At 40.6% G+C, this 27,734-nt stretch overlaps 2 protein-coding genes across 7 annotated transcripts in view; one reads left to right on the top strand and one right to left on the bottom strand.

Annotated features, from left to right (window-relative positions):
- The window catches only part of LOC112259490 (probable E3 ubiquitin-protein ligase HERC1), a 96,241-nt gene extending 94,521 nt beyond the window's left edge, over window positions 1–1,720 (bottom strand). For all 6 annotated transcript variants that reach the window (XM_042326469.1, XM_042326464.1, XM_042326465.1 and 3 more), the window contains exon 1: window positions 1,415–1,720. The gene's annotated coding sequence lies outside the window, so the exon portion shown is untranslated. The remainder of the gene's footprint in view (window positions 1–1,414) is intronic.
- Window positions 1,721–5,553: 3,833 nt separating this feature from the next.
- esm1 (endothelial cell-specific molecule 1) lies at window positions 5,554–7,948 on the top strand. The gene is made up of 3 exons (XM_024434016.2): window positions 5,554–6,073; window positions 6,743–6,892; window positions 7,219–7,948. Exons 1-3 carry the CDS (start codon window positions 5,767–5,769, stop codon window positions 7,299–7,301), a joined length of 540 nt encoding a protein of 179 aa, XP_024289784.1. The 5' UTR covers window positions 5,554–5,766; the 3' UTR covers window positions 7,302–7,948.
- The last annotated feature ends 19,786 nt before the right edge of the window (window positions 7,949–27,734 follow it).

The raw sequence follows: 27,734 nt of genomic DNA, 5'->3' as shown, positions 1-27,734 counted from the left end.
AAATCAATGCATGATGGGGTGGGACGAATGACACGACAACAATGGCATGATTCCTCATTGTTAACAAACCAGTGGCAACTGTAACAATTGAGACAACAATTATTATTATTATTATTAGAGAGGTGCCTTTATTTATAAGTGTGTAATAAAAAATCATTTTTTTTTTTGCATAATCCAACTCCCTGAGACACCAGAGTGGGGTCACAGCCAGGGTCACTATTGGACAGCAGCCCTGGAGCAACTAGTGTTAAGTGCCTTGCTAGATGGTACTAAAACAGATTTTTTTTTTAATAAAATATTATTCACCTTGTCAGCTCCAGTATTTGAACCAGCAAACTTTCAGTTACTGGCCCAATGCTCTAACCTCGAGACTTCATGAAGCAAAGAATCTGTGACAGAGGTTTGTGGAAAGCTGATCACCTTTCTCTGAATACTCTTCTGTCATCAGAAGACCACAATATGAGAGTGCATGACTAACATTCAAAAACAAAGGACATGACTGTGACTTGAAAGACAGGTTTGAATTTGACAGCTATTCCCCCAGGTATCCTGGCATTGCAGACAGGCTTTCAGTTTGCAGAAAACAATCAGTGACTGTGAGAAAATGTCAACTGCTAATGTAGTAGACATGTAATAGATGCCGCCATCTTGACTATTTCAAATCTTCTCTCATTGATTGAGAAAGGTGGGCGAATTTAGGAAGGATGGGTTGGACGAAAATTCAGTGTTCTATGTTTTACACTACCTACTGTGTAATGACTGTATGTTAGTGTTTACATACTGTATCACCTCTGTTTCAAAGTGTAGCTAATCTACTACAAGAGGACCATGTGCTCCTGAAAACAAATTCAGCTGGGAAAAAAAACTCACATTGTTGTTTTGCAAGACATACACGGCACAGGGTGACTAAAGTGGATTCTGGTCGCTTTTATCCTTGCAATCACATTGACTAGCTGGGTATTCTAAACAGTTAGCTACAGTAAAAGCTAGCTAACTTGCATAGGTACAATACAATACATAAACTACTCACAGATGTGGTGGAGTGACAGCTGTCATTTTCTAATCAGCACCAGATCTGCATTGTGTAACGTTAGCAGGTCTGTATTATGTTGCAGCAAGCTAGTAGCTAGCTACTGTCCTATCAGATCTTAGCTTTCTATCTAGCTAGGTTGACAACTGCTCTTTAACCAAACTCAACCTAGCTATAGTTAGCCATCTTGACTAATAGGATACGGCTGTACAGACTGCACTGTGTCATTCTGACATTAGACAGCATTGCTAGCTAGCAACAAGCCAAGTTAGCTAGCTATCAACAATTGTTATTTTTGTAACACAAAATGTTGTGTAACGGTGATTTTCTATTGGCATAGCTACACACACTGCATACACAAATGCATTCAAAATAAAACCCTACCTCTGTTGTCAGTGTTATTCACACCCGGTCTCTGCTTTCCTCGTTCGCTCAGTTAGCTAACGTTAGCTACAGCTGGCAACTAACGTTACAGTGCCACTGCAGTTGACAGCTAACGGGAAAAAACAAGTTTTACAAATAATTATTTATCTAGAATTAATGAATACAAATAAGTAACAAGTTAAGACATCCAGGTTTCCATTAAGTCGGTCTCCCGACACGGCACCGGCAAAATGTTTTCGGTCTCGCCAGGACGAAACAACAGTATTGTGCCTGGTTGCCATGAAAAGCAGCACCACAGGAAAAGCACAGCCCTTCATGCCTGGGCGTCAGCGAGAACACACGGAAAAAGTAACGCGAGACCAAGATTCTTCTTCGGGTTTATTGGCAAAATACAGATACTGTATGTTTTATGTCACCTTTATTTAACTAGGCAAGTCAGTTAAGAACAAATTATTATTTACAATGACAGCCTACCCATGCCAAAGCCTTAACTAACAACACTGGGCCAAATGCATCCCACGAGACTCCCAATCAAAGCCAGCTTTGATACAGCCTGGTCTGTAGTGCCTTAGACTGCTGAGCCACTTGGGAACCCCAATATGTGGTAGTAGTAGAGTAGTGGCCTGAGGGCACACTTAATGTTTTGTGAAATCTGTTGTGAAATGTATTGTAGCTAATGTTTTTAAATTGTATAATATAAATGCCTTAAGTTAATTTTGCTGGATCACAGGAAGGGTAGTTAATGGAGAGCCACAATAATTACAAATACAAAATATACGCAAAAAATCGAATTGGTCTTTATTTGTCACATGCGCCGAATACAACAGATGTAGTAGACCTTACAGTGAAATGCTGAATACAACAGGTGTAGTAGACCTTACAGTGAAATACTGAATACAACAGGTGTAGTAGACCTTACAGTGGAATACTGAATACAACAGGTGTAGTAGACCTTACAGTGGAATACTGAATACAACAGGTGTAGTAGACCTTACAGTGGAATACTGAATACAACAGGTGTAGTAGACCTTACAGTGAAATACTGAATACAACAGGTGTAGTAGACCTTACAGTGAAATACTGAATACAACAGGTGTAGTAGACCTTACAGTGAAATGCTGAATACAACAGGTGTAGTAGACCTTACAGTGAAATACTGAATACAACAGGTGTAGTAGACCTTACAGTGGAATACTGAATACAAAAGGTGTAGTAGACCTTACAGTGAAATACTGAATACAACAGGTGTAGTAGACCTTACAGTGAAATACTGAATACAACAGGTGTAGTAGACCTTACAGTGAAATACTGAATACAACAGGTGTAGTAGACCTTACAGTGAAATGCTGAATACAACAGGTGTAGTAGACCTTACAGTGAAATACTGAATACAACAGGTGTAGTAGACCTTACAGTGAAATACTGAATACAACAGGTGTAGTAGACCTTACAGTGAAATACTGAATACAACAGGTGTAGTAGACCTTACAGTGAAATACTGAATACAACAGGTGTAGTAGACCTTACAGTGAAATACTGAATACAACAGGTGTAGTAGACCTTACAGTGAAATACTGAATACAACAGGTGTAGTAGACCTTACAGTGAAATACTGAATACAACAGGTGTAGTAGACCTGACAGTGAAATGCTGAATACAACAGGTGTAGTAGACCTTACAGTGAAATGCTGAATACAACAGATGGGGTAGACCTTACAGTGAAATGCTGAATACAACAGGTGTAGTAGACCTTACAGTGAAATACTGAATACAACAGGTGTAGTAGACCTTACAGTGGAATACTGAATACAACAGGTGTAGTAGACCTTACAGTGAAATGCTGAATACAACAGGTGTAGTAGACCTCACAGTGAAATACTGAATACAACAGGTGTAGTAGACCTGACAGTGAAATGCTGAATACAACAGGTGTAGTAGACCTGACAGTGAAATACTGAATACAACAGGTGTAGTAGACCTCACAGTGAAATGCTGAATACAACAGGTGTAGTAGACCTCACAGTGAAATGCTGAATACAACAGGTGTAGTAGACCTTACAGTGAAATGCTGAATACAACAGGTGTAGTAGACCTTACAGTGAAATGCTGAATACAACAGGTGTAGTAGACCTTACAGTGAAATGCTGAATACAACAGGTGTAGTAGACCTTACAGTGAAATGCTGAATACAACAGGTGTAGTAGACCTGACAGTGAAATGCTGAATACAACAGGTGTAGTAGACCTCACAAGCCCTTAGGGAGTGTATGTGACAAATAAAATTTGATTTGATTTGATTAGTAGACCTTACAGTGAAATACTGAATACAACAGGTGTAGTAGACCTCACAGTGACATGCTGAATACAACAGGTGTAGTAGACCTGACAGTGAAATGCTGAATACAACAGGTGTAGTAGACCTTACAGTGAAATACTGAATACAACAGGTGTAGTAGACCTCACAGTGACATGCTGAATACAACAGGTGTAGTAGACCTGACAGTGAAATGCTGAATACAACAGGTGTAGTAGACCTCACAAGCCCTTAACTAACAATGCTTAAAGAAGTTAAGAAGAAAAATGTGTTAAGTTAAAAAAAATAGATATGTAGAAAAATAGAAAATATAAGTAACAAATAATTAAACAGCAGCAGTAAAATAACAATAGTGAGGCTATATACAGGGTATTACCGGTACAGAGTCAATGTGCGGGGGCACCGGTTAGTTGAGGTAATTGAGGTAATATGTACATGTAGGTAGAGTTAAAATGATCATGCGTAAATAATAAGAAAAGAGTAGCAGAGTAGCCCTTTGATTAGCTGTTCAGGAGATTTATGGCTTGGGGGTGGAAACTGTTAAGAAGCTTTTTGGACCTAGACTTGGCACTCCAGTACCATTTGCTGTGCGGTAGCAGAGAGAACAGACTGACTAGGGTGACTGGCGTATTTGACCATTTTCATGGCCTGCACTGCACTCTATTATTATTATCTATTATTATTATTTCAATTGCATTTTTTATTATATTCTACACTTTTGGGAAGGGCCTGTAAAGAAAGCATTTTGCTGTTGTTTACAAAGCGTGTGATACAACAGGTGTACATGATCATGCGTAGACAAATTTGATTCTCTCTAACAAGTCTCTGGCACAGGTGCTATAGCCTACATGCCCCATTTTTTTATTTAACTAGGCAAGTCAGTTAAGAACAAATTCTTATTTTCAAGGAACAGTGGGTTAACTGCCTGTTCAGGGGCAGAACGACAGATTTGTACCTTGTACCTTGTCAGCTCGGGGGTTTGAACTTGAAACCTTCTGGTTGCTAGTCCAACACTCTAACCACTAGGCTACCCTGTCTCCCCCTAACAAAGGGGTCGCTGGTCCAAGTCCTGCACTGACTGGTGCACCTAAATTACTACACTGGTGGCAACAGTGTGATAATCACTGCAGTCTATTATCCGTCTCTGTCTCTCTCTGTCTCTGTCTCTGTCTAACAGTATAATACTGATAATCTTACAGAGAGACAGAGACAGAGAGACAGGTAATAGACTGCAGGGATTATCCCACTGCTGCCACCAGTCTATTACATGTGGTCTTTGCCTCTATATGATACTGCCATCTAACTGTTAAGGATCGGTGACCGCTTATAAGACAAAGAGTGTCTGTGTAAGAGAGTGAGGCAGAGAAACAGACAGGCGGGTGGACAGACATGCACACAGGCAGACAGACGGACAGGCAGACAGACAGACATACAGACAGGCGGCGGACAGACATACAGACAGGCGGCGGACAGACAGACGGACGGACGGACAGACAGACGGACAGACAGACATACAGACAGGCAGCGGACAGACAGACGGATGGACGGGCGGGCGGACAGGCGGACAGACATACATGCAGAAGGACAGATATACAGACAGACATACAGACAGGTGGGCAGACAGAGAGGCAGATAGACAGACGGACAGATGTGTTAGATTGACTGTCTGTCTCCTTGGGGTCAAGTAAGGAACCAGGAACTTTGGGGGGTCAAAGGGGCATCTTACTGTCTCCTCTACACAAACAAACTATGACATCAGTTTGTACAGACTTCAATTCCTGGATGGCAGTTGAGTGTAATTCCCACTTCCATGCCGGATTTCTAAAACAGGGGGACAGGCTGGCAACTAGACTAGATGACAACACCGGATTGAGGAAATTGACGAGGGCAAACCATGTGGGGAAAAAACAAACTTGTTTTTAAGCTGATATAACCATGCAACCTCGTGTATTAAGCCACTCCATTCAAGCAGCGACGTCGTCAGCCCAGAACAGCTCTTCTGAACATCCCAGGCGCCCCTTGCTAAATCTTATCCAAAGATGTATTTTCTCCTTTTCACAGTCTTCTCCATATTCATAGTGCGTAATGTTGAGGCTTGGGGAGCAAGTGTCAAGTACGCAGTGAACTGCCCGGAGCGGTGCAATGTGGATCTGTGCGGCTTGACGCAGCGCTGCAGACGGACAGTGCTGGATGACTGCGGTTGTTGCCAGGTCTGTGCGGCAGACAGAGGGGAACACTGCTATCGCACTGTGTCTGGGATGCATGGAGTCAAGTGCGGACCGGGGTTATTCTGCGAGTTCTACAAAGATGAGGACGACTATGGAGATGAATATGGCATCTGCAAAGGTAGGCTAATATTCACCATGACACATCAAATGCGCAATTGCGCATCATAAATTGTGTGATTAATCTGTACATAGTCCATACATATGCCATAACAGGCTAGATACATGTGATACCTATTTATATTGTGTTACATATTGACTATTACGTCTGTTTATTTCTTCCCAAAACGATTCCAAGGAACCCTGGAAGCTTCATTTCGTTCACGCTTAGCCTGACTGTTTCATTGCTGTTTTTCCAAAGGGATCTATAGTTTCTGTGTTCATAGCATTCCTAAAAGTTACCGTAATGAAAACGACGCCTACTATGACACGCTTCATGTAGAATATGAGTATTTACATCAAGCAATGCTTAGCTTTCACTGTGGCCTTTTTGGACGCAAAATTTTTCGAATTTGGAATGTTTACTATGTCTGCTCATGTTGATAGTGGTGAAGAGAACTGTAATATGTAGTCTTACATCACTATAATGCAGATCTGATAAAGAGCAAAGGATCATGGACCTATAGAACAGAACAGAATAGAATAGAAAATACATCTCTGTGGCCCGTTGACATCCCCACTCTGTACTTTGTTTGTCTAATGGATGATCATTTAATTGCCTACTGTAAGTACATATCATGTCCCTCTCCTGCAAGTGGAATAACATTGAATGGTATTCCCTTCCTTACAGATTGCATGTATGGAACCTATGGGGTAGGGTGTGGTAAAACATGCCATTGCAAAGCTGGAGGTATCTGTGACAGAGAGACAGGAGCCTGCCTCACCTTCAAATTCTTCACCAAAATCGCCAGCAAGCTGAAGACACAGCACCCCAATGCAGGTAAGAGATTGAGAAAATACTTCAATGTAAGAGCCACCCTATTGGACACCGATTCTGGACTATGAAGCACTTCCAATGGAGATTATCCAGTGCTTCTAAATCCGGGTTGAAAGGTCTCGTCTTTGTCTGAGAAACTGTAGAGCTAAAAAAGCAAATCCATTTGAGCATGTTTTGGATACACAATGTGGAGTAGCACTAAAGCAACGACACAATTAAAAGCAATTAAAACCAGTTAAAGAAACGCAGCCTGTGTATCTCTGTGAAGTATTTGCAGTTGTCACATCACATTAAATAGATATTGACCTGGTGATATTTCTCATTTTCAGGAGGTGAGATTGGTTCAGGAGATGACAGCACCAGTCTGAATGGGGAACGATCCACTGCTCCAAAGTGGTTAACACCTCGCTGACACTCATTATCAAGACTTAGTTTATTCTGTGTAAATGTAGAAAGCATAGTAGTAAATTAAATGATTGGAGGATATATTTTATTATGTATTATTAAGAAAACACATTTTCTACAAGATGATTGAATGTTTTGAGCATCTCTGTTGTGGTGTTTCTATTTTATACCAGTGCCCCATCATGTCATAAGAGTTGTGTTGTACCAAACGAAGGGAGGTCAAATGTACCACAGTTCCAATATATGTTTATTCTACTTTTATACAAAGCATGAATATATCTAGAATGTCTATGATGAGCTAACATTCTAGCAATGCTGCATTCACTTATTCATAATTGAGATCATTTGGTTCAATCAAATGATGTGAAAATGTTGTGCTGATATGATATGACCCCCCCAGGAATATAAAATAATAAATAATATATTGTCTCATCCTTTTCTTCTAGAAGTATCTACTGTGATCTGCGCTTTTTAATTGTTTGTATGTTTGATTGATTGATTGATTGTTCTTTACTGAGAATCTCTTATTTTTCTTTCACCTGTGACCACATGGATCAATATATATTATATATATATATATATATATATATATATATGTCATATCACCTGCCAATGTACAGTATGGTCTTACAAATAAACCAAAGTTGACCTGGAAAAAAATCAGTTTGAAGCCCTGTGTTTTAGTCATTGCGGTTTATTTCCCTCCTATGTTATTAAAGATGTCTGTCTACATAAAGAGAAAGATACATTTAGCAGAGCGTCTTTTACAAGAGCAATTAGGGTTAAGTACCTTGCTCAAGGGCACATGGTCGGCGTGGAGGTTCGATTCGGCGACCTTTCGGGTATCGGCTCAAAGTTCTTAACCGCTAGGCTACCTTTTCTAGAAAAACCACAAGGACATGAAATGAATCTGCAAAGCTATGTCTTATCTGAATGCAACATTATTATATTGATACCACGAGGCGTTCGATGCCTGACAATGGAAGCTGCAAAACTGCAGTTGTCACACTACTTTTTGACAAATGCTAAAGATTTGGCCCAAATGGATAACATGAAGTGTATGTTCATAATGTACAGAAACGTTTGTGGTCATACGGCACATCCTTTAAAAAAAAGAGTAGATTCTGGGGCTAATGAAGTGTACTTGAAAAAAAAAATCCGAAAGGGTTGAAAAGTCTCCCAATTACCAACTTTATTGACACCGTTTGGTCATAACTTATAGCCGAGTTAAAAGCCTATTATTGTCTCTCAATTGAATCACTTTGGAACTCATGGAACTCTTGGACCTCCATTGAGTGGCCTATGTCCACCCTGACTCTGAAAATACCCCAGTCAGGGTTAAAAATAGCCTGTTATTAGCCTAGCCCTCACCTCCGAGAATCAGCACGGTACACAACACAACTGTTTTCCAGCATCAGGCTTGTTTGTTTCCTATTCCTGGGCTTCCTGACACCTGTGAAAATGGTCCTTCTTCCTGTTGTTGTTGTGCCTGCCCAGGAATTTAAAAGGCTTGGAATTTGTCAAGTGACACACGTCACTGGTGTGACTGTCGGACCGTCATCCCGGCAGAGCTGGAGACACCGTGCTTCCTCCCTGGCTGCTTGAGTTTATCTGAATTCTTTCCTGAAACAACTTCAAGTCAACACCTAAACACAAACAAGTTCTCACACTCACAGGGAGCAAAGACATGTTGCACGGCAGTGTCTGCAATAACCGTATTGGAATGTTGTGAGAAGGCACATCATAGGATAGAATAGGATAGGATAGGATAGGACAGGATAGAATAGAATAGGATAGGATAGAATATGATATAATAGGATAGGATAGAATAGGACACAATAGGATAGAATATGATATAATAGGATAGGATAGAATAGAATAGGATAGGATAGAATATGATAGAATAGGATAGGATAGAATATGATAGAATAGAATAGGATATGATAGAATAGGATAGAATATGACAGAATATGATAGGATAGGATAGAATAGGATAGGATAGAATAGGATAGGATAGAATTTGATAGGATATAATATGATAGAATAGGATAGGATAGGATGGGATAGGATAGAATAGGATAGAATAGAATAGAATAGAATAGGATAGAATAGAATAGAATAGAATAGAATAGGATAGGGTAGGGTAGGATAGAATAGGATAGGATGGGATAGAATAGGATAGGATAGAATAGGATATAATAGGATAGGATAGGATAGAAGAATTGATGGAATTGATGTAAAATATATCACTAGCCACTTTAAACAATGCCACTTAATATAATGTTTACATACCCTACATTATTAATCTCATATGTATATGTATATACTGTACTCTATATAATCTACTGCGTCTTTATGTAATACATGTATCACCAGTCACTTTAAACTATGCCACTTTGTTTACATACCCTACATTACTCATCTCATATGTATATACTGTCCTCGATACCATCTACTGCATCTCCCTATGCCGTTCTGTACCATCACTCATTCATATATCTTTATGTACATGTTCTTTATCCCTTTACACTTGTGTGTATAAGGTAGTAGTTTTGGAATTGTTAGGTTAGATTACTTGTTGGTTATTACTGCATTGTCGGAACTAGAAGCACAAGCATTTCGCTACACTCGCATTAACATCTGCTAACCATGTGTATGTGACAATTAAATTTGATTTGATTTGATTTGGATAGGCTAGAATAGAATAGGATAGCCTAGAATAGAATAGGATAGAATGGAATAGAATAGAATAGGATAGAATAGAATAGGATAGAATAGGGTAGAATAGAATAGGATAGAATAGAATAGAATAGGATAGAATAGGATAGGGGTAGGATAGGATAGAATAGAATATGATAGAATGGAATAGAATAGAATAGAATAGAATAGGATATAATGGAATAGAATAGAATAGGATATAATAGAATAGGATAGAAAAGGGTAGAATAGAATAGGATAGAATAGAATAGGATAGGGGTAGGATAGAATAGAATAGGATAGAATAGAATAGGATAGGGGTAGGATAGAATAGAATAGGATAGAATAGAATAGGATAGGGGTAGGATAGAATAGAATAGAATATGATAGGATATGATAGAATAGGATAGAAAGAATAGGATAGAATAGGCAGAAATAATAGGATAGAATAGAATAGGATTGAATATTATTCTATTATACAAAGACAATGTACTTGTGTTCAGATGGAAGGCATTTTCCTTCTCGCCATATTCCGGTCCAATTTTTCAATATTCTTACCATCAACAATTCCATGGAAGGATGACTGGACAGTCTCTTACAAACCTTCAGCAGCAGCAGTCACATAGGCTACAGTAAGGCTAATATAGACTCATTTGGTTATGAATAAAGGTATCTGAACCCATCATGTACTTCAATGACACCATTTCAGTCAATGCATCTCTGTTTTTGCTATTGGAGGTCACACACCATACACGTTTGTTGAAGGGTGTGACATCTAATTATCACCAGTTTCTTTCAGTAGACAACATTAATACTGAATTTTTATATGTATAGAAACAGCATGAAGCGTTTCAAGATGGCAGAGTATGTAGGCTATCCAACGTTTTCCAGCTTTTCATGTAGACCTACAAAGCTTTAGAGCTTCTTATGGTCTAAACTCAGCCACCCATGACAAAGATAGCATGGACTTTATTGAATGCTAAGGAGTGGATAGCCTTGACCTGGTCAAGGGCCATGTCAAGGTAAGAGCCAATGAAACAGGACGTGTTGCATGTCAGGATGCAATGCCAGAACAACAAGCCTCAAACTGTGACAGCCAGACAGTTCAGGGTTGCAACAGAAAACGTTTTTAAAAAACGTAATTAATCATAAACGGAAAAAAACTAGTATTTCTTATTGTATCAGGTAGTCCACTTATTCCCTCCCTGTTTCAGCCAGTGTTTTGTCTTCTCCATTTGGTGCCTAATGAACACGACGCAGGTCTGATAAGAGACTGATCTGCGAGGGCTGTGAGGGGTGTTGATAGTGTTCAGCCTTGCATGTTCCTGTCATTCCCCTGAGAACCAACACACTGAGACTTCACAACCAAACAAAGGGCCATGCAAAATAACAGGAAAGTGTTGGTGAGAAATACCCTTTATCTGACTCCCCGAGCACGTCAGCGCCGCCTCACAGAAACAAAGGTGTGTGAACGCAGCAGTAAAGATCTCTGATTTATGGCCAATGCCCTCCTTTCTACTATTTACAGTGGACTTACTTCAGAAGTGGACTGGCAATAGGGCAATTCAGGCAACTGCCCAGTGGGCTATTCCATCATTTGGCTAACGGGCTGGTCTCACGGGAGAAAAAAAAGATTGTTTAAAAGAGAGAGAGAGAGAGAAAGGATTGCGAGCACTAATTAAGCTAAATGGCTGCTGTCCCATTACACAGACACAGGCCCAGAAAAAAATGATGCATCAGAAATGCCTGGGCTGGTTCCTGGTCCCAGTCCGCCCCTACCGTTTACTTCAACAGGTTGTTTATTAGCACAGTCAAGTGGATAATAAAAGGCAACATGTCGTGACCTTCTAGGAAATTAACTGATGTCTGGGTCTCCCACTAAATACAACAATGAATCGGACGGATGTCTAATTCAGGAATCAAAAGAACATTTAAACTGATTAGGTGGTTTCGAATTCCAGGGTAGTTGGCTTACACACAACATGCCATTGAACAATTTCCAGTCTAGCTTTGAAGTGACAAGTGACATTTTTGCACGCAGGCTTAGCCTGGCGTGATACTACTCCTATATGGGATGGCTATGCCTCAACTGTTGGATTAATGTGTCTGTCCACTGGCTGGTTCCCTCAAGTTTGGTCTCTCTGAGGTGCTCACAGACTTCATGGGACACATTCAGCAGGGCACACCATGGAAAATGTTTAAAAACCGTTTGCAACAGAAAACAAAAATGTGCTTTTCTCTTTGAAACGTAGATCCTACTCTGTTTCAGTCAGTTTTCTTCAGTTTGGTGGATAATGAACACAGTCCTGGAGCTCTTCACCCATATGACCCACTGATGAACTTTTGACCTTAAAGTCTGAGAACCAATTGGATCATTGGTACTTTCTGAAATATCCGACGTGCTAACTATTTGAACGTAGCACATGTATCCTATAACTACAACCAGTTAGCAAGTCGGAGATTCCAGAGGTCCGACTAGCACGTGAAAGTGGCATTTGTGCGCATCCTGGTTGGAGGTTTTCACATGGTAGTGCTCACAGGTTTGATTGTGATTAGTTTGAAATGTAACATTTTCGTCAATTTTAAACCAATCACAATCAATCATGGTCAATAAAGACGTACGTTCATGAGTGCACAGTGCACACTGGTTGACTGTCAAACCATGAAGCTGCCAGATAGGCTCTTCAATAACGGGGCAATAAGAGTTACTAAATAGCCTACTTTAGGCTTATGTTTGATGGTAGCAAGTTAATTTTTAAACGTATGCACGGTTCAGTAGCCTAATAACTTGTAATCATTAAATGCATGATTAGAAAGAGGTTTCGGCACGTTTCACCATAAAATCTTGGCTATGTTTCTTGTTCGAGGTGATCGCAAAATGCAAATTCCAGAAAATATCGGACATTATACAATCATACATCTCTTTCTCACAGTTTATTATTATGTTTTTCTTTGAATAAATTGATCTTTTTGTGTCAGGGCAGGAACTGAAAAGAATGTAGGCCTATGTTTTGGTAAATCTAACCTAGAGTATATGTCTTGCTGTATAGGGCGGCAGGGTAGCCTAGTGGTTAGAGCGATGGACTAGTAACCGGAAGGTTGCAAGTTGAAATCCCCGAGCTGACAAAGTACAAATCTGTCGTTCTGCCCCTGAACAAGGCAGTTAATTAACCCACTGTTCCCAGGCCATCATTGAAAATAAGAATTTGTTCTTAACTGACTTGCCTGGTTAAATAAAGGTAAAAAAAAAAAAAAATGCCATCTCAAGCCATAGCGAGCACAGACAGATCAGGGACCTACAGGGACCAGATCAACCTACAGGGACCTACAGGGACCAGATCAGGGACCTACAGGGACCTACAGGGACCAGATCAGGGACCTACAGGGACCTACAGGGACCAGATCAGGGACCTACAGGGACCTAAGGGATCAGGGACCTACAGGGACCAGATCAGGGACCTACCTAACCAGATCAAACCAGATCAGGGACCTACAGGGACCTTGCCATCTCAACAGGGACCAGATCATACAGGGACCTACAGGGACCAGATCAGGGACCTACAGGGACCAGATCAGGGACCTACAGGGACCTACAGGGACCTACAGGGACCTACAGGGACCTACAGGGACCAGATCAGGGACCTACAGGGACCTACAGGGACCAGATCAGGGACCTTTTTCTCGATTTATTGGAACATATACAGTATATGTCTACATACAAATGTAAAACAAGCAAAGGGTCTAGCCCCAGGTTCTTGAGAGAGCAGCCAAGGAAGTATGAGAAAGGAATGTGTCCATTTGAGCAGCAGCAAAGGGATGAAAACAAGAGACTGGATGATACTGAAGAGCTACACTGGCAAACAAGAAAATAAATGTGTATCTGTGTGAAAGTGAGGATAAACTATAGAGTAGCAGAGGCACACAAGGCCTTATCTGATGACCCCGGGGCCATACTTGCAAAGATTATTTAAAAAAGTTGAAGTTCAAGCACCCGGCAATTAAAATTGGCGCTGTAGTGTCACGTGATAAAATGTTACAATGTAGCTGGTCTCATCAGATAACATGGCAGATGTTAGCCCTATGCTAACCTCACCAGGTGGCAGGGATTATTTAACACATTCCTCATCAGCCTATCACAGATCTTAAACTTTTTCTCCACAAACCAATGCCATTTCTTAAAATAGGTCAACTTAGCCACCAGAGTATACATGTAAACCTCCACATTAAAGGTTTATGTTTATCCCTCTGGTGGCTGAGGAATGTTTATGATAGGTTGATGAGGAATTTGTTATGCTAACGTGTGCCAGTGTTGCAGAGATTTAACTTGCTGTGGAAGCTGACGTGTATAGTGTTGAGTCATCAGCATACATAGACACACAATATTTACTCAGTGCCAGTGGCAGGTCATTAGTAAAGATTGAAAAAAAGCAAAGGGCCTAGAAAGCTGCCCTGGGGAATGCCTGACTCTACCAGGATCATGGTGGAGAGGCTTTTTTATTTTATTTTTTTACCAGGCAAGTCAGTTAAGAACAAATTCTTACTTTCAATGACGGCCTAGGAACAGTGGGTTAACTGCCTATTCAGAACAACAGATTTGCACCTTGTCAGCTCAGGGGTTTGAACTTGCAACCTTCCGGTTACTAGTCCAACACTCTAAACCACTAGGCTACCCTGCCGCTTCCATTCAGAACACACTCTGTGTTCTGTTAGACAGGTAACTCCTCATACACACTATAGGGGATGTAAAATCGTACCTCATTTGTTTTTACAGCAGCAGATTATGGTCGATAATGTCAAAAGCTGCACTGAAGTCTAACAGAACAGGTCCCACAAGCTTCTTATTATACATTTCTTTCAGCCAATCATCAGTCATTTGTGTAAGAGCCGTACAGCCCCACCTATAAACATGCTGAATGTCAGTCCTGAGGGAACACACTTTCCTGTAGGCTAAAATTGAAAAGATGGCAAATAGTAGTGGCAATGTAGTCCACAATCATTTTCCATCCAAGTTGTCAGACTCAGGTGGGGTCTGACAACTTATGGCCAGGTGGCTTGTCAACATTTTTTTTTACATATTCCACACTCACTTTACGGAATTCAAAATTACAATGCTTGTCTTTTATAATTTGGTCTCTTATTCAGAATTTCTTGTTGGAATGTCATGCCTGAATTTGCTTATCTTGCCAAAGAACAAAATCATTAATAAAGTAGTTGACAATATCAATGGGTTTTGTGATGAATGAGCCATCTGATTCAATGAAGGACGGAGCTGAGTTTGCCTTTTTACCCAAAATGTAATTTAAGGTGCTCCACAGCTTTTTACTATCATTCTTTGTATCATGTATCATTTATAGTACAGTTTTTTTTCTTCTTTTTGTTGAGTTTAGTCGCATGATTTCTCAATATACAATACTTTTAGCTCTGCAGCCACACTTATTTGCCATTCGTTTTGCCTCACCCTTCTCAATCATAAAATGTTTCAATCACTCAGCGATCCACAAAAAAATGTAACTGTTTTTACAGAAATGTTCTTATTGATTACTCATTATTAACCGGAATAAGCATGCGTTAAGAACAACGTCTGGTTCCTTAGACACAACAGACTAGAAAATATGAATCACTACAGAACGTCTTGTATGATCTCTACAGTAGGCCCATCCTTTGGAACTTTGGTTTTCTCTAGATATGGCTACTAAATTATGATCGCTACATCTGATGGGTGTGGATACTGATTTAGAGCAGTTGTCTGAAGCTTTAGTAAAGCTGTGATCAATACATGTGGATGATTTCATTCCCAAACCAGGTTGCAGGCACTGAATCAGGTTGCAGGCACTGGATACAGTTTGAAGCTTTTTCTTGAGTGGACAACTTGATGAAAGAATACATTTAAGATATACAATATACCACACCCCCATTCCATGAATTACACTTTGACTTACCCACTGTCACAGGACACCGTCACCCACTTACCCCAAGGCGGCTCAACTTACCCCGTCCTTATGTTCAAATGACCAGATACCAGGGGGTATGGGTAAATGCTATGTTTTAGCATGCTATGTTTTCAAAACTGAATGTTTACAAGAATTCTGATTATTTCCAGGGATACAAAAACATCCTGAAAAATACATAGATATCTTTGTTAGAAACAATATCCCTTGACATGGTGTGTGTGTGTGTGTGTGGTTGATGTTGCTTACAGTAGTGTCCTTTAGGTCCCTGGCTTTATATTTCGGTCTAATGGGACCACCTAGTGGGGACATGCTGTACCTGTGGCAGAATAGAGTAGACCAGAACAGACCTGATCTGGGATCACAGAGTCCACTTCAGGAGAGCCTAATGGATGTCTGACTGTGAATCAGTGAGAAGAGTGAATATCTACTGCATGTCTGTATCATGATGCAGCCTGAGGAGGATGGGCCTCTACTCTGTCTAATAGTTCCTTCCAAGATTTCTTCATTCTATAGAGTTTGTCATTGCCAGGAAAGCAAAGAGAGGCCCGTTATGAAAAGGTCCACTAATAGAAGTTCTGTAAGTCACCACCAGGGGGTAGTAGAGAGTACCAGAAAACAGGAGCTGTCCAACAACATCAACTGCAGCTGTAGTTCTGCAGTTACTTCTTCTCATTCCAGATGTGAATAAGTTGAACACAGAAGCATCATGCCCATAGACAAGGACATGCCGCCTCACATTTTCCAGTTTATTATTATTTTTCAGATGTAAAATTAATTACTTAATTTTTAAGCCCAAATTTAATCATTTTTTAATTTGTTTTATTTGATTTAACCTTTATTTAACTAGGTAAGTCAGTTAAGAACAAATTCTTATTTTCAATGACGGCCGACCAAAAGGTGAAAGGTCTCCTGCAGGGACGGGGCTGTGATTAAAAATTAAAAATATAGGACAAAACACACATCATGACAAGAGAGACAACACTACATAAAGAGAGACCTAAAACCAACAACATAGCATGGCAGCAACACATGACAACACAGCATGGTAGCCACACAACATAACAACAACAACATGGTACATAACATAACAGCAACACAACACGGTAGCAGCACAACATGGTAGCAGCACAAAACATGGTACAAACATTATTGGGCACAGACAACAGCACAAAGGCAAGAAGGTAGAGACAGCAATGCATCATGTGAAACAGCCACAACTGTCAGTAAGAGTGTCCATTATTGAGTCTTTGAATGAAGAGATGGAGATAAAACTGTCCAGTTTGAGTGTTTTTTGCAGCTCGTTCCAGTCGCTAGCTGCAGCGAACTGAAAAGATGAGCGACCCAGAGATGTGTGTGCTTTAGGGACCTTTAACAGAATGTTACTGGCAGAACGGGTGTTGTATGTGGAGGATGAGGGCTGCAGTAGATATCTCAGATAGTAGGGAGTGAGGCCTAAGAGGGTTTTATAAATAAGCATCAACCAGTGAGTCTTGCGATGGGTATATAGAGATGACCAGTTTACAGAGGAGTATAGAGTGCAGTGATGTGTCCTATAAGGAGCATTGGTGGCAAATCTGATGGCCGAATGGTAAAGAACATCTAGCGGCTCGAGAGCACACTTACCTGCCGATCTATAAATTACATTGCCGTAATCTAGCATGGGTAGGATGGTCATCTGATTCAGGGTTAGTTTGGCAGTTGGTGTGAAATAGGAGTGATTACGATAGAGGAAACCAAGTCTAGATTTAACCTTAGCCTGCAGCTTTGATATGTGCTGAGAGAAGGACAGTGTACCATCTAGCCATTCTCCCAAGTACTTGTATGAGGTGACGACCTCAAGCTCTAAACCCTCAGAGGTAGTAATCACATCTGTGGGGAGAGGGGTGCATTCTTCTTACCAAACCACATGACCTTTGATTTGGAGGTGTTGTTGAACACTAAGAATGTTTTGTTATAGACTGTTTAACACAAAATCTGGGGATCATAGATATTTATAAAAAAATATCTGTCAGAAGTATTTTGTGGAGGGGCACACCTCTTTTTACAGTCTATCGGGCACATTGACTGGACTAGGCAAGAGACGTGCCAAAGACGGTGGATAAATGAAGAGAGCTCACTCAGGTCGTTTACCTTTGAAAAATAATTGTTACTTAACTGGATGTGTCTCCCATAGACATCCATTTAGTAGCTGCTGGGTCTGCTCTACTTAGTTCATTCACTTTCATTGAACCAAAAACAAACAGCGAGTGGGGTGTCGCATCAGTGGAGGAGGAGGAGAGAGAGTGTCGAGCAGTCGCGTTGTCCTGCTCAGACGTTGCATGCTTCAGCCAATGGTTGCGTGCCACATCATAGACTGTGCCCACATTTAAAAAAAATACAGTTTACTATAGAATACTATAGTACTTAATATAGAATTTTATTTAATTCTGTAGTAAACCTTTAGTAAACTGTAGTATACTGTAGAATATTATACTACACACTGTACTATCCCTTCATTATATGTAGTACTTACTTAAGAATTGTGTAGTATTCTGTAGAATTCTATGCTACACATTGTAGTATCCCCATCGATCATGCACTGCTTCCTATGATGTTTTATAGTTGTGTAGAATACTATACTAGACACTAGAGGTCAACCGATTATGATTTTTCAACGCTGATACCGATACTGATTATTGGAGGACCAAAAAAGCTGATACCGATTAATCGGCCGATTTTTTTTGCTGTATTTGTAATAATGACAATTACAACAATACTGAAGGAACACTTATTTTAACTTAATATAATACATCAATAAAATCAATTTAGCCTCAAGTAAATAATGAAACATGTTCAATTTGGTTTAAATAATGCAAAAACAAAGTGTTGGAGAAGAAAGTAAAAGTGCAATATGTGCCATGTAAGAAAGCTAACGTTTCAGTTCCTTGCTCAGAACATGAGAACATATGAAAGCTGGTGGTTCCTTTTAACATGAGTCTTCAATTTTCCCAGGTAAGAAGTTTTAGGTTGTAGTTATTATAGGAATTATACGACTATTTCCCTCTATACCATTTGTATTTCATATACCTTTGACTATCGGATGTTCTTATAGGCACTTTAGTATTGCCAGTGTAACAGAATAGCTTCCATCCCTCTCCTCGCCGCTACCTGGGCTCGAACCAGGAACACATCGACAACCCTCGAAGCAGCGTTACCCATGCAGAGCAAGGGGAACAACTACTCCAAGTCTCAGAGCGAGTGATGTTCGAAACGCTATTAGCGTGCACCCCGCTAACTAGCTAGCCATTTCACATTGGTTACACCAGCCTAATCTCGGGAGTTGATAGGTTTGAAGTCATAAACAGCGCAATGCTTGAAGCACAGCAAAGAGCTGCTGGCAAAATGCACGAAAGTGCCATTTGAATGAATGCTTACGAGCCTGCTGCTGCCTACCACCACTCAGTCAGACTGCTCTATCAAATCATAGACTTAATTATAATATAATAACACACAGAAATACGAGCCTTAGGTCATTAATATGGTCGAATCCGGAAACTATCATTTCAAAAACAAAACGTTTATTCTTTCAGTGAAATACGGAACCGTTACGTATTTTATCGAACGGGTGGCATCCATCAGTCAAAATATTCCTGTTACATTGCACAACCTTCAATGTTATGTCATAATTACCTAAAATTCTGGCAAATTAGTTCGCAACGTGCCAGGCGGCCCAAACTGTTGCATATACTCTGACTCTGCGTGCAATGAACGCAAGAGAAGTGACACAATTTCACCTTGTTAATATTGCCTGCTAACCTATCTTTTAGCTAAATATGCAGGTTTAAGAATATATACTTCTGTGTATTGATTTTAAGAATGGCATTGATGTTTATGGTTAGGAGCAACCACAGTCCTTTTTCGCGAATGAGCACCGCATCGATTACATGCAATGCAGGACACGCTAGATAAACTAGTAATATCATCAACCATGTGTATTTAACTAGATTATGATTGATTGATTGTTTTTATTAAGATAAGTTTAATGCTAGCTAGCAACTTACCTTGGCTTCTTGCTGCATTTGCGTAACAGTCAGGTTCCTCGTGAGGCAGGTGGTTAGAGCGTTGGACTAGTTAACCGTAAGGTTGCAAGATTTAATCCCCGAGCTGACAAGGTAAAAATCGGTCGTTCTGCCCCTGAACAAGGCCGTTAACCCACTGTTACTAGGCCGTCATTGAAAATAAGAATTTGTTCTTAACTGACTTGCCTCGTTAAATAAAGTTGTAAAAAAATAAAAGGATTTAAAAAATAATTGGCAAAATCGGCGTCCAAAAATACGATTTCAAGTTTTCATGACAATCGGCCCTAATTCATTGTCCATTCCGATTAATCGGTCGACCTCTACTAGACACCGTATCCCCCTTGATCGTGTAGTGCCTTCTATCGAATTATGTAGTACACTGTCGAATACTATACTCCACACTGTAGTATCCCTTGATTGATTGTTTTTATTTCAACACACTACAACCACAACTCTTAATACAATGCATTTAGAAATTCAAACATCCAAAATGCTACGGCTAACCCACATGAAAAGATACTATAGTATGCTATAGTCTAAATACTGTAGTATTACTATATTTATATACTAGTATTCACTGTAATGTTTTTGCATACTTTACTGTAGTATTCACTGTAGTGGTTTTGTGGACATGACTAGTATAGTGTAGTACTTAATAAGACAGTGTTTTCACATACATGACTGTAGTATACTGTAGTATATGCTGTAGTGTTTTTGCAGACATGACTGTAGTATACAAAATAATATTCACTATTTTCCCCTGTTCAGAGAAATTAGACATTGAAGTACTCTTTGACGAAGGCAATGCAGCCTAAACGCGTCAGAGTTTTTAAACTTTGTTTCCATTGAACATGCCACACAAATAAAGGCATTTGAATTAATTATATGAAACGTGCCTTGGTCCTCCTTTCTTTTTGATGAGCAATTCACCCCTTTTACCAAAGAGCACCTTCTGTCTACCAAAATCTACTTAGCAGCGATTCACTTCCACCCTTCTTTCCTACTAGTCATTGAAGTTGTTAAGATTTATGTCCCAATGTACATCCTGCTATTACCAGGGTCTGACCATTAGATGGTTCTGGTCCTGCTGGTAGGGATATTTCACCCAAATTACAAAATGACATGTTGGTTTCCTTACCCTGTAAGCAGTCTATGGATAGGGTGTGACAGCAACCTATGCTTTGGCTGCTTTGGTTATGGTACCTAATCGCAACCACACTGCACACTGCCCTAACCCATCTGGACAAGAGGAATACCTATGTGAGAATGCTGTTCATCGACTACAGCTCAGCATTTAACACCATAGTACCCTCCAAACTCATCATTAAGCTTGAGACCCTGGGTCTCGACCCCGCCCTGTGCAACTGGGTACTAGACTCCCCGACAGGCCGCCCCCAGGTGGTGAGGGTAGGTAACAACATCCCCACCCCGCTGATCCTCAACACTGGGGCCCCAAAAGGGTGCGTTCTGAGCCCTCTTCTGTACTCCCTGTTCACCCACGACTGCGTGGCCATGCACGCCTCCAACTCAATCATCAAGTTTGCGGACGACACTACAGTGGTAGGCTTGATTACCAACGACGACGAGACGGCCTACAGGGAGGAGGTGAGGGCCCTCGGAGTGTGGTGTCAGGAAAATAACCTCACACTCAATGTCAACAAAACAAAGGAGATGATTGTGGACTTCGGGAAACAGCAGAGGGAGCACCCCCCTATCCACATCGATGGGACAGTAGTGGAGAGGGTAGTAAGTTTTAAGTTCCTCAGCGTACACATCACGGTTTAACTGAATTGGTCCACCCACACAGACAGCGTTGTGAAGAAGGCGCTGCAGCGCCTCTTCAACCTCAGGAGGCTGAAGAAATTCGGGCTTGTCACCAAAAGCACTCACAAACCTCTACAGATGCACAATCGAGAGCATCCTGTCTGGCTGTATCACCGCCTGGTACAGCAACTGCTCCACCCACAACCGTAAGCCTCTCCAGAGGGTAGCGAGGTCTGCACAATGCATCAACGGGGGCAAACTACCTGCCCTCCAGGACACCTACACCACCCGATGTCACAGGAAGGCCATAAAGATCAGTACAGGTGCATCAAAGCAGGGACCGAGAGACTGAAAAACAGCTTCTATCTCAAGGCCACCAGACTGTTAAACAGCCACCACTAACACTGAGTGGCTGCTGCCAACATACGGACTCAACTCCAGCCACTTTAATAATGGGAATTGATGGAAATTGATGTAAAAAATGTATCACTAGCCACTTTAAACAATGCCACTTAATATAATGTTTACATACCCTACATTATTCATCTCATATGTATATGTATATACTGTACTCTATATCATCTACTGCATCTTGCCATCTTTTTGTAATAAATGTATCACTAGCCACTTTAAACTATGCCACTTTTATGTTTACATACCCTACATTACTCATCTCATATGTACAGTGCCTTGTGAAAGTATTTGGCCCCCTTGAACTTTCCGACCTTTTGCCACATTTCAGGCTTCAAACATAAAGATATAAAACTGTATTTTTTTGTGAAGAATCAACAACAAGTGGGACACAATCATGAAGTGCAAAAACTGAAAAATTGGGCGTGCAAAATGATTCAGCCCCTTTACTTTCAGTGCAGCAAACTCTCTCCAGAAGTTCAGTGAGGATCTCTGAATCATCCAATGTTGACCTAAATGACTAATGATGATAAATACAATCCACCTGTGTGGTGGATCATCATGCTACAAAGCAGGAAATTTATTTTCTTACATTGTAATTTGAGCTGTATTTTTTATTTTTTTTAAATGACGCATTCAAAATGGTCGCCCTCTGCTGGTGATTTGCAAGATGTGCATTGATACAAGTAAAAGGAGGGATGTGATTGGTTACCTTGCCTACTATACCAATATCTTCACAACTAGCAGAGATCCCACTCTGCAATTATGATATGTCCGTAGAGTATATTATGTCCAACAATATATAGAAACATTTGCCAAACAATCTTTTTTTGTGTATTTTGAATATTCATGTTTATACTTTTTAAAATTTCATGAATTAATGTTTTATTTAAAAACAAATGCTACTAATATTATATAGCAAGCAGTAAAGCTTCATATAACATTCCTTCTTCAATTTGTAGCACATCCAAGTTAACAAGTATGCTGTCTTACAGTTTTTTTCGATTGCTAAACGACAGTGGGCACAACTGGAGTCACATGTGCAAAACTCTAACTACAGTCTGCACTACCAACAGTCACCTGAGCTAAACAGTTCACATCACCTGCAAAACTCATTCCAAGCAACACAACTCTTAACACATGGCTCAAAACACGCTCAGTGCAGCCAAACACTATGCACAACCCTCACTGAGATAACACACACTGTCACTCAGAACACACTGAGAGTAAAAACACTAGCATCAAACACCAATACAGACAATACAAACTTTTCATCTTTACAGTTTGAACAATTTCAGTGACTTCATACAAAGTAATATTTTCTTCAAAGAAAAGAGTGACATTCTTTCACATGATTTATTAAAACTTTTTAGAACATAACAATTATTTAAGGTAAATGAAAATTAGCAGTTTGCTTCAATAGTCTGTAGTAATTTACGTAATTACAGTAATGAGAAAAAAAGGTAGAAACTAAAAGTACATACTGTAATTCGAACAAATAATTGAGGGGCTAATCCTGCCTCTCTCTAGCATCAGGCCACAGGTTTTCTTCAACATCACATCTAATGTTTTCTCTTGCCATGCACCTGGGGAAGAACCTTCTGGAGTGCCTTATCCATCCCTGGCAGTCCTCTGGACTCGTGTCCTCACATCCGCACCATTTGGTCATGTGGGTGGTGACCAAACACTTTCCACCTCCAGGCAGAGAAAACTCCTCTATTGGGTTGAGGAAGGGTGAATATGCAGGCAGGTACAAAACCATAAATCTGTGATGTGCTGCAAACCAATCTGTGACAGCTGCAGAGTGGTGAAAAGCAACGTTATCGCAAACTATGACAAAAACTTGGGGGTTTCTTACTGGCTCCCCCTGTTCTGCTGGCACTAGCTGAGCATAGAGCTGTTCTAGGAAAGCTATAAGCCTTTCTGTGTTGTATGGGCCAATGAGTGGTGTGTTGAAAAGCAAACCATCATTGGCCATTGCAGCACACATGGTGATATTTCCCCCCCTTTGGCCTGGAACCTCCACAGTGGCCCTTTGACCTATAACATTCCTTCCTCTGCGCCGTGTTTTGGCAAGGTTAAATCCAACTTCATCGATAAATACAAATGAATGTGGTCTTTCCAGTGCTTCCACCTCCATTACTCTCTGAAAAACAGTAAGTGCACAGTTTTACTGTAGAAATGCTAGTGTTTTTTTTTACTGTAAATATTTTGTATAGCTGTGTACGTAACCTCAGACGTCTTACCTGGACATATTGGTATCTTTGCTCTTTTACCCGTTCACTGTTTCTCTCGAACGGTACAGTGTATAACTGTTTCATTGTAACTTGGTGTTTCTTTAGGACTCGAGCAATAGTTGTTGTGCTGACAGAATTAACATTTTCAAATATATCATTATCAGCCAGCACTCTATCTTGAATCTCCCGCAGTTTTATTGCATTGTTGACAACAACCATGTCAACAATAGCATTTTCCTGCGCATCTGAAAATATTTTTCCTCTTCCCCCTGTTGGGGGCAGCCTTTGGGTCCTGTTGTAAAAATATATTTTACAGTCAAACTTACTGTAATATATATCTGTGTAAATATTCTATAATTGCAATACAAAATAGATTCCTGTAATGTTTTCATTTACTGTAAGGATGTAACTCTCACCTGTTTGCATGATGGAAAATTCGCATTACAGGTGCCACTGTGGATCTTTGCAGATTGGGTTGCACCCTCAACCCTGCCTCTCAATGAGAGACCATGGTTCACGACATGGTCTATAAGTGTAGCCCTTATTTCATCTGAAATAACAGCTCTTTGTCTTCTTTGTCTTCCTCCACGCATCCGCCCTCTCCCTGCCACCCTTCTCCCTCCACCAACCCATCTTCCTTGTTCCATTTCCAAAATGAGTCTTTCTGAGCTCTACCTATATATACTGTAATATGTGTGTGTGTTCACTAACAAGTCTAAAACAAGACACCTGCTTAGCCTTTCAGCTGAAATTGCAATCAGCAGTGTTTGAAAGGCACAAGGCTGAAATCTATTCCGTTTTGAATGTGTGGTTCACAGTTTTGACAGCAGTGTGTTAGCATTTGAACAAAGTGCTGTAAATCCACAGTGTTGTGCAGGTTGTGGTTAAAGTCAGGGGATAAGTGTGTAGAGTTTTGAAAACTGTGTTCAAGCAATGAAAAACGAACTAGAGTTTGGTCCACATGAACTGCTGCTGTGCAGACTGTAGTTAGAGTTTTGCACATGTGACTCCAGTTGTGTCCACTGTCGTTTAGCAATCGAAAAAAAACTGTAATAGAGGCCTGGGTAAGGCCAAAAAGTCACTAAACTTCAATGAATTACTTCTCAATTATGCTTTTAAGATACACATGCCAAAATGTATGTCTTTCAATCCTTCCTCCAAAGGACCCTTCTATGGTCTTGTGAGACATATCAAACAGGCCATTGCCCGATAATGAACGGAGAGGAGAGGTAAGTGTGTGTGTGTGTGTGTGTGTGTGTGTGTGTGTGTGTGTGTGTGTGTGTGTGTGTGTGTGTGTGTGTGTGTGTGTGTGTGTGTGTGTACATCAAATTAAATCAAAGTGTGTTAAATCAATTCCAATTCCAAAATTCCAAGATGGCATAGCAGTTCAGACGTCTTTTGTCCTCGTCTTGTCGTGTCCCGTATATATATATATATATATATATATATTTACAACTTTTTTTCGCATACCTTTTTATATATTTTATTTTTTATTTTTCCATAAACTTATCTTCAAAACTCTCCTGCAACCCGCCTCACCAATATATATATTTATAAAAAAAAGAAAGTATTATTTACCTCAAATCTGTAATCCTCCATAGAAGCTAACCAGAAGCTAGCCAGAAGCTAATCCAGAAGCTAGCCAGAAGCTAGCCTGAAGCTAATCAGAAGCTAATCAGAAGCTAGTTAGCTTCTTTACTGGCTAATCGTTAGTATTCAGCTAACCACGGTTTGTGGTCATCAGCTATCCTTTAGCTCGAAAATCTATCGCCAGTTTAGTACGGCGCGGCTCGGACCGGAACATACCGGACCTATTTTCCTCTCCGTGTCCCTGGATTTCAACCGCTAACTCTGGGTATTCATCTATTGTTTGTTTTTTTGATTCATCCCCTCTACCACACGGAACCCCACTAATCCTACCGACGGAAACGCACGAGGTGGCTAATAACAGACCTCCATCCTATGCTAGCTTGCTACCGATGACCCGACTAGCTGTCTAAATCGCTGTGACCCCAACATACCTCACTACTCACTGGACCCTTTTGATCACTTGACTAAGCATGAGTCTCCTTAATGTCAATATGCCTTGTCCATTGCTGTTCTGGTTAGTGTTTATTGGCTTATTTCACTGTAGAGCCTCTAGTCCTGCTCATACCTTATCCAACCTATTAGTTCCACCACCCACACATGCGATGACATCTCCTGGTTTCAATGATGTTTCTAGAGACAATATCTCTCTCATCATCACTCAATACCTAGGTTTACCTCCACTGTATTCACATCCTACCATACCTTTGTCTGTACATTATACCTTGAAGCTATTTTATCGCCCCCAGAAACCTCCTTTTACTCTCTGTTCCAGACGTTCTAGACGACCAGTTCTTATCGCTTTTAGCCGTACCCTTATCCTACTCCTCCTCTGTTCCTCTGGCGATGTAGAGGTGAATCCAGGCCCTGCAGTGCCTAGCTCCACTCCTATTCCCCAGGCGCTCTCTTTTGATGTCTTCTGTAACCGTAATAGCCTTGGTTTCATGCATGTTAACATGAGAAGCCTCCTCCCTAAGTTTGTTCTATTCACTGCTTTAGCACACTCTGCCAATCCGGATGTTCTAGCTGTGTCTGAATCCTGGCTTAGGAAGACCACCAAAAATTCTGAAATTTTCATCCCAAACTACAACATTTTCAGACAAGATAGAACTGCCAAAGGGGGCGGTGTTGCAATCTACTGCAAAGATAGCCTGCAGAGTTCTGTCCTACTATCCAGGTCTGTACCCAAACAATTTGAACTTCTACTTTTAAAAATCCACCTCTCTAAAAACAAGTCTCTCACTGTTGACGCCTGCTATAGACCACCCTCTGCCCCCAGCTGTGCTCTGGACACCATATTTGAACTGATTGCCCCCCATCTATCTTCAGAGCTCGTGCTGCTAGGCGACCTAAACTGGAACATGCTTAACACCCCAGCCATCCTACAATTTAAGCTTGATGCCCTCAATCTCACACAAATTATCAATGCATCTACCAGGTACCTCCCCAAATCCTTAAACACGGGCACCCTCCTAGATATCATCCTAACCAACTTGCCCTCTAAATACACCTCTGCTGTCTTCAACCAAGATCTCAGTGATCACTGCCTCATTGCCTGCATCCGTAATGGGTCAGCGGTCAAACGACCTCCACTCATCACTGTCTAACGCTCCCTGAAACACTTCAGCGAGTAGGACTCTAATCGACCTGGCCCGGGGTATCCTGGAAGGATATTGATCTCATCCCGTCAGTAGAGGATGCCTGGGTATTTTTTTTAAATGCCTTCCTAACCATC

The sequence above is a fragment of the Oncorhynchus tshawytscha genome, linkage group LG09, assembly GCF_018296145.1.
Source record: "Oncorhynchus tshawytscha isolate Ot180627B linkage group LG09, Otsh_v2.0, whole genome shotgun sequence".
Lineage (NCBI taxonomy): Eukaryota > Metazoa > Chordata > Actinopteri > Salmoniformes > Salmonidae > Oncorhynchus > Oncorhynchus tshawytscha.
This window is presented reverse-complemented; position numbering and strand designations above follow the sequence as displayed.

Excerpts from the sequence above, each read along its gene's own strand:
- esm1 (XM_024434016.2), top strand. The coding sequence starts at position 5,767 with ATGTATTTTCTCCTTTTCACAGTCTTCTCCATATTCATAGTGCGTAAT. Across the intron at positions 6,074-6,742 it reads TGAATATGGCATCTGCAAAG|ATTGCATGTATGGAACCTAT; the intron begins GTAGGCTAATAT and ends CCTTCCTTACAG. Across the intron at positions 6,893-7,218 it reads GACACAGCACCCCAATGCAG|GAGGTGAGATTGGTTCAGGA; the intron begins GTAAGAGATTGA and ends TCTCATTTTCAG.